This window comes from Spodoptera frugiperda, chromosome 27, assembly GCF_023101765.2.
Source record: "Spodoptera frugiperda isolate SF20-4 chromosome 27, AGI-APGP_CSIRO_Sfru_2.0, whole genome shotgun sequence".
Lineage (NCBI taxonomy): Eukaryota > Metazoa > Arthropoda > Insecta > Lepidoptera > Noctuidae > Spodoptera > Spodoptera frugiperda.
Window position 1 is genome coordinate 4,671,365 of NC_064238.1, and position 7,768 is coordinate 4,679,132.

Consider the following 7,768-nt stretch of genomic DNA (forward strand, 5'->3'; position numbering starts at 1 on the left):
CGTATCACAATTTAAAGTTACGTACCTACATACCTACTTCATCTACTTCAAAGCTTTCTTTTCCCACTCATATTTATGTAAATAGAAAAAAGAGAAACAAACATTTATAGGCTTCATACTTCATTTAAAGTTTTAAACCGTGAATTTATTAAACTGAAATAAAGTTCAATAAACTTTACAAGTGCCATAACTTTTATCGACATGATCCGTCCCATCTTATTAACTGACGGTCACTTTAAATTAAAACAGTCTCTCCATAGAGATCGACTAATTAACAAAGTAAACATTTTTAATTAAGTCAGCGTAGTTATCAGAGCGTGCACGTGTATACATATGTACGGGGCATAATAGTAGTAATGTCATGTACGACATAACCACTCAATCCCCCAATTTCCAGAATTGGTTTCATTAACGTAAATGTCAATGTATTTTATCGATAATGTACCGATAAACGCTGATGCGACTTTTATCCAGCAGGTTCGAATACGACTTGCCTTTATAAGAAATACCTTTAAACTCAAACACTCAATGAGATTGAAACTGATAATACTGATGTGGATTCTTAAGACGATTGATTTATTTTAAATATAAAGACATCGATACGCTGATTATGTGACAATATCTCTTCATCCCTTTTAGTGGCAGCGCATTAACGGTAATTCCGCAGATATTTATACGCACTTAAATTAACCTGTTAATCTTGATTATTTGTATTATCTGTATAAGACATAAAGAAAGATGTTTTAAGAACCCAAACATTCCTTATTCATTGCAGGGATCTGAAAATGTCCTGTCACAAGCCATTATTTGGAAAGTTTGTCCAAGTTGTATTTTATGTTACAGCATTCAGTGGTCAACAGAAAAAAACTGGGCACGCGTTAGCCACCCTCCCCCGCCGCGCCGCACCTCGCACTCCCCAACCACCACGCCAGGTACGGACCCGCACGTACAAGGGGAAGGGATGATCGAAAATAATAGGGGAAGAGAATTTTAAAATTTATATTTTTTGCAGCCGGCGCAGGTGATATAACGCATGCGCGTGCGCCGGCGACTCACTTGTACGTGAAGCTCCGCTGCCGCCGCTCGCGCTCGCCTCTAACCGAAAGCTCCCACGAAGCCTTCCCCTATCGCGCAGTGCTTTTCCGATAGCCGCGCCGACCGGTCGTGCTCCTTATCTGTCGTGAACGCTCGCGCCGCACGCACGTAAAATGCTACAAGAAATTCAACTCGTTCAAGGTCAGACGAACTACGTAGTCGTCGCGTCTGGATATCCTTCAGCTACGTTAACGAAGACACCAGTAGAGAAGAGGAATGTGCCAATCGCTCCAGCTCCTGAAAAAAATTACGTCACACATGATACTCCGCCAAACCTACAATACAGGAAGAAGGTCCACTTCAGAACCAACCCTTACACAGGACCCCAGGCTGCATCGATAGCAAGACGTAACGCTCGCGAACGTAATCGTGTTAAGCAAGTGAATGATGGATTCAACGCTCTTCGCCGACACTTGCCCGCGTCTGTTGTTGCTGCTTTATCTGGTGGTGCACGAAGAGGATCGGGAAAGAAATTAAGCAAAGTCGATACACTAAGGATGGTAGTAGAATACATTAGATATTTGCAACAATTGCTTGAAGAAAGTGACGCAGCTTTAGGAATTACCCGAGACCAGGAAAACAGAGAAAATATTCCCAATGGAAACACATTGCAGTCTATGACGACGATGGATATGGATGATGGATTCTTCTATGGTGGAGAATCACCTTGTTCAGAGAAACCGGACTCTCCTGCGCCCTCCGAATGTTCGTCAGGGGTGTCGTCGGCGTACTCAGCTGATCGGTACGAGGTCACGACGGCGACACAACAACAGCTCGGCCCTATGGACGAGGACGAGCTACTAGACGTCATTTCATGGTGGCAACAGAAATAACAAATAGGTAAGTTCGCTTATCTGTATTCTTTTAGTTAATTTTAATTCAATTAACAATATTTTTTTTAGTTTTTACACCTATTATTTTTATCCCAGAATTTCGAATAAAATATGAGGTATAAAATAGGTATTAAGCTCTCCAGGAATCTTAAATATTTTACAACAATAAAACTAATTTTTACTTTCTTTTGTTCACAGATGAAACGTTGAGTGATACAACAGGACCCAACCCTCCGAAAACGATGTTCATTATTTATAAATAGTGCATTGATCGTTACATACGAAAAGACTCTTGTATATCTAGTCAAATCAATAGTGCCTTCAATATTTAGGAGTTAAGGTTTAGTTTTAATTGCGGGATAATTTATCAAGATTTCTGTACTGACTTGTAGACAGATAGAATCGATGTGCTGATTTTTTTGTTTTGTCGGGTGGGTTATGATAAATGCACTTGTTCAAGTGTTTGACTGTATAAAATACCTCTAAATTGTGCCGATAGTTTTAGAGATAATTGTTTTGTATAGGCTGTAATTGTCATACTTTTCGGAACACTTTGTGAAACAAAATGGACGATAGGTACATGTTACCGTTTACTGATATTACCGAAACTACGCACTTTTATTGTCGGCCGAGTCGATAATATTGTAAATATACCTTAATTAGTTTTAAGTTATTAGGTTAAGAAATTAAAACTATTTATTGAATCGATGTGTTGGTATTTTTATTTGTTTCTTTGTTTGCAATAACTGCAAGGTGCAGTCTTACTTGTTTTTATGCTGACTGGTGTAAAAATGTCGACCGCCTAAACTAGTTACGTACTGTTCGAATGAATAGGTTCACATAAACCATCAATATTATCATAAAATAATGCTGGTTATCCAAATTCCTTATCAAGTCAATGATCACAAATGGACACACAGACAAATTCCCAGATTGGGCAGTGATAGTCTGATTGTACCTTCTGATGATTACTTAATAACATAGCATAATAATTTCTTATGCACAAATGACATCCGTCACCCAAAATTACATAAGCCAAGTCAAAGGCCAAGGCAAAGTAAATAGGCCTACCATAACTTTCCCTTGGTCAAACTACAGGTAATAATTTTTATATTAACAACATATGACTAATGCCTATCGTCAATTTATAAGCACTTTGGTCCAATATGATTTTATTTTAGAAGAAAATACCTACCTATTGTAAACATGTAGTTTATTCTTTAAGTGTATTAAATTAAGAAAAAAAGCATTTGACAAACTTACTTTCGTTATGACCTATTGCCAAACCCCAACTACGAATACAATTACCTATTTCAGTTTAATTATATTGTCCCTCAAAATTTTGAAAAAAAAACACATTTATACATACATAACCACACACACCTGTCTCCCATAGGGGTAAGCAATGGAACGCCAATTGCTACGAATTTATATATCTATTTCGCGTCAACAACAGTTATCAGTCTTTTCATGCGTGCTCGTCTGTTAAGGGTACTTTTATTTAGCTCTTCTTTAATAAATGCCAATCTGGTTAATATATGACCGTCTAGGACCACCTCTACCGACCGATCAAAAAGTCAGTAATATTTTGCCTAACCTGGGCTCGACACAGACTAATGAAGAAATGTATTAATTACCTATTTCATAATATCATTGTCATGTCATCTTGTCATTCATTGATTGTTAATACTGGTACTCTTTATGTAAGCCTTCGGGGTAAAGTAAATTGACATCATAGCAATAGAACCTTCATTGACAAAGATTAATTTTTACTTAATTTTATTTTTATAGTTTTAAAAGGTAATGTTTGAAAATAAAGGTAATGTTTGATAATGCGAGCTTATTATGTTAAGATGGTTTCATCGAAGTTATAAGTTATGTTGTGAGAGAGCCTCACAATTACTGAAACTGACCAAATAAAGTCAAAGTCAAGTCATTTATTCCAATTAAACCATAAATACTTAGGTAATTTTGAAATGTCAACATATATTATACTTGTCGTCGTCTGTCTGTTTGTCAGTAAAGCTAGGTAATATTAAAAAAAACCCAATAAATATTTTATACCTTTAGGATTGAATCCATAAAACCTCAGCACATTTTTGTGTTTGTGACATTATTATTAAAATAAACTAAGATTTGTAGTTTTTTAAGACCCTTTTTGAAAAACAATGAAGCCTGTCAACAAAACAGCGGGAGGTCAATAGAGGCGGATGGAAATTAGCATAATGAAGATATCAATGTCTGGTTTCGTTAACTTAATTTGTAAACTGCAAAACAAATGTCTACATCTTGCTATATACCTATTCTTTACCTTTTACCCTATACTTACACTTTTTTTTTCATATTTTCCTGTTTGTGTAAACTGAAGGCTAGACTTTTTTTACTATAAACAGCATTTTCTCAATAATTTATTTGTCATTTAATCCTACCAAATTGACGATTCTATTCTCTATAATTCCATTGACAAATTACCTGCAATTTTTCTCGGCTAACCAAGTCTAAAAAAATGAGATACCTTTAAAAAACTGTCCTCTTCCTATACTTCTAAATCCAAACAACCCGTACGTTTGTTTGTCAATCCTGTTATTACCCTTTAGATATAATAAATCATCATTGCCCAGATGTAGAGAATTAGCGGGACGCTGTGCGATCGCGTCGGGATATTTCCTAAAAATAATAAAAAAATACCTCACACGAACCCAATCAACCATTATTATATGACACACGATGAGGGCAGATTCTATTAATTTATAACCAATGTGGGTGGATATACTGGCATTATTTTTTTAAAGGTCGCGGAACGTGGACACGAATAACTGTAATTTCGTGTTGTTTTTATTAAGATATTGGCCAAGTAAATTGTGGCACGCCGCCCTTATGAAGCCATGGTATGAAGGGAAAGATTAGATGAGTGGTATGATAAAACAAATTAAATTTAGTTAAGGTAATGAGTATGATAAAAACATCCAGTTAATAGGTTAATTTTTCTTCAACTTAATTTTCAGTTACCACGAAAAAGAACTAGACTAACTAGATAAGAAGTTATCCTCTTGCAAGACCATAATAGTTACACCTAGACTATAATATGCTATAGGACACCAATAAGTCTTATGAAATTTGTCATTAAATACATTTGAATTAAAAATCAGGTTTGGAAATTAATTTCTGTGGGCCCTTTCTTTATATTTTCTAAACAGTAACTCCTTGTTTCTATTTTCTAAGAACACAAAAGTTAGATAGTATAATTTATATGTCGACGTAAATTATATTTGACTGCATTGTTAGATAGACCTTTGACAAATTCACTTGTGGCATCACGCGTGAGAGCGACCGTGTTACCCTAGTGTTTCAATAAAAAAACGTTATTGTTTTGATAAAAAATGACATGCCATCCAAACATCTGATAATAAGCGTGGGCGGGGTCGCAACAAAAGAGAATTGGTTAGCACCATACAAACACAATACGGGATGAAGTTTTGATTCGGGTGTAAAATTAAGTTTTCTAACATCTCGACCCCCTTTTGTTCGTTTTTTCTTATCGCACCAACCACACAATGACTCTGTTTGTTCTATTAACGACTTAACTGCTATAAAATTACTATTTACTCTTCACAGGAATATTTTTCACTAATTATGAGGACCTTTCCTGTGTAGTTTGCCAAAATAACACCTATCACAACACGATATAACAAACAACAGTAGTGATTATTTATTTTTTGCTTGAAATATCTTTTGAAAAGTTTTTCGTCTTGTCATTAATATATCAACGAATGAGTTTCTCCTCACATTAATCAAGTTGCGCACATATCTGTATAACTTCCTGAGTTCGGTTTACTAAAGGCTACTTTTAGGAGGTTTATCTTGCTAATGATGTTTTACGATGTTGCTGCACTCGGCGTTATCACGCGCCGTCGCCTACGGTAGCTTAATGCACCAACTATATCGATATCTAACAAAATCTCTTCTATGCCCAAGATAATAAGGTTCTATTTTATGATAACAGTTTCGATATAGCGAAGTGGTAGCATTCTCCGTCGGCTGTCTCTTTGTCGCCTCTCATATCTATGGGCAACTTAATTAATTGACGGATCGCGGTAGCAACCGAACTGATTAGCGCCCCTTTTTGTGCAACATCCTAACTCTTTTGTCGGAGAGTTATCTTTATGATAATAGAATATTGAGTTCACATGTTCCGCAACTTTATATTCTTTGAGTGAAACGGTAACCCCTACTTAATAGGTAGCGATCAGCAGATAACATTGATTTTGTCTAAATTACAAAAAAGTTTAATTTTACTCCCGAATAGTTCGATAATCTTCCTCACACATACCAAAGGTAATTTAAAGCAGCATTATCGGTAAACGTATAGATGTAATCATTGACGCGATGGCTGTTCATAACCGCCTCTAAATATCAATTTACCTCCCTACGGAGGACACTAAAGCTGTAATGCACTTATTTAATAATAGGCGTCGCCGGCTTCTTCAACAGTTCCCGACAGTTCTACTTAACGCACGAAATAATAACCCAATTGAATATTTCGGGGCTGGAGAACAAAAGCCGGCAACACGGCTGTCGGCCACATTACCGCCCTACCACAATAAATCCCGGAGGTCCGTCGCCAAAGGGCTAATTACTCTGAATATCGGTTGATATACTGTCTACTTAGGAACCGTGATGTATGGGTGCATTCAAAGGATCGGACGCCGCGCGCCCCCCGGCACAAGCACGATGCTACGATTATAAATAAGCATGTTTAGGATAACGATTGTCGACACTGCGGTTAGCTCATAATAAACTGTAATAGAAAACGTTAATTTATACGTCGACCACTGGTAAGTCGGAGCTAGGAGTTGTAAAACAGAGCGGCACCCAACAGTTGCATTCATTGTCGTAACGTCTTTTATATCGACATCGAATGAGATGTCCGAGACTCATTGTGCGTGCTGACAATAGCGCACATGATCTAGATTAGTGACGTGCATTGTGTCGCCAAAGGGTTGCATTGTGTGCCTCACAAACGATGCGCCCGCGCATAATGCGCCGATACCCGCAAACATCTCGACCGATTCGCACAAATTCCCTGAATTTGTAAAGAAAATAAATATAACTTTTGACAGTCACAATGCGCCATTCATCATTTTTCATATTTTTGGGGAGAGAATAGAATGCATTTTATAAGTATAATAATATTATTCGGCAACTGGACGAATCTACTGGGTAAATAAAATATAGATAGAAATAACAAATCAGCTAATCTTGGGCATGCTTAGGTAGCAAATTATAGTAAAGTTTACTTTACAAGCAGTTAAGATTGTAAATTAGATATACATAGATTACCTAATCCATATATAGAAATCTAAAATTAACACAGTTACACTGACATTCATTCCTCGGCCTCATCTAGCTATTTGAAATATTGACGTGTAAAAGTGTTATTTTATAATCTATTTACAGAAATAAATATCATTTATCATTATCATTTTAAATTACCACCAAATAAGCTAATCATTTAGCCAAAATTCTTACACACTGAACTGAAATCCTTTTCAATTCTAAGGCCTCTACTCTAGGATTTTTTTCACAGAAACAAATTTCACACTCGCCACCTCAATTATTCTCATAACACCCACGAACAAGTAATATTTAACCGAACAATTCTGAAAATAAACCTTTAGACATGGTTGGACGTAATCTGTATCCAAACTGAACCACAATGGAGGTGATAAGATCAAAACTCTTGCTTCAACAGACAAATTGTTCGCTTACAGACTGTTACATCGATAATATGTTTACAAAACATGTCATTCACTGGGAATTATTTTAAACAATGTTTTTGT

At 36.3% G+C, this 7,768-nt stretch overlaps 1 protein-coding gene across 1 annotated transcript; it reads left to right on the top strand.

The window, feature by feature from the left end:
* Nucleotides 1–1,041: 1,041 nt before the first annotated feature.
* Nucleotides 1,042–2,614, top strand: LOC118263528 (achaete-scute complex protein T3). Its single transcript, XM_035575572.2, has 2 exons — nt 1,042–1,935; nt 2,127–2,614. Exon 1 carries the CDS (start codon nt 1,209–1,211, stop codon nt 1,926–1,928), a length of 720 nt encoding a protein of 239 aa, XP_035431465.1. The 5' UTR covers nt 1,042–1,208; the 3' UTR covers nt 1,929–1,935; nt 2,127–2,614.
* The last annotated feature ends 5,154 nt before the right edge of the window (nt 2,615–7,768 follow it).

Coding starts and splice junctions, on each gene's coding strand:
- LOC118263528 (XM_035575572.2), top strand. CDS start 1,209: ATGCTACAAGAAATTCAACTCGTTCAAGGTCAGACGAACTACGTAGTC.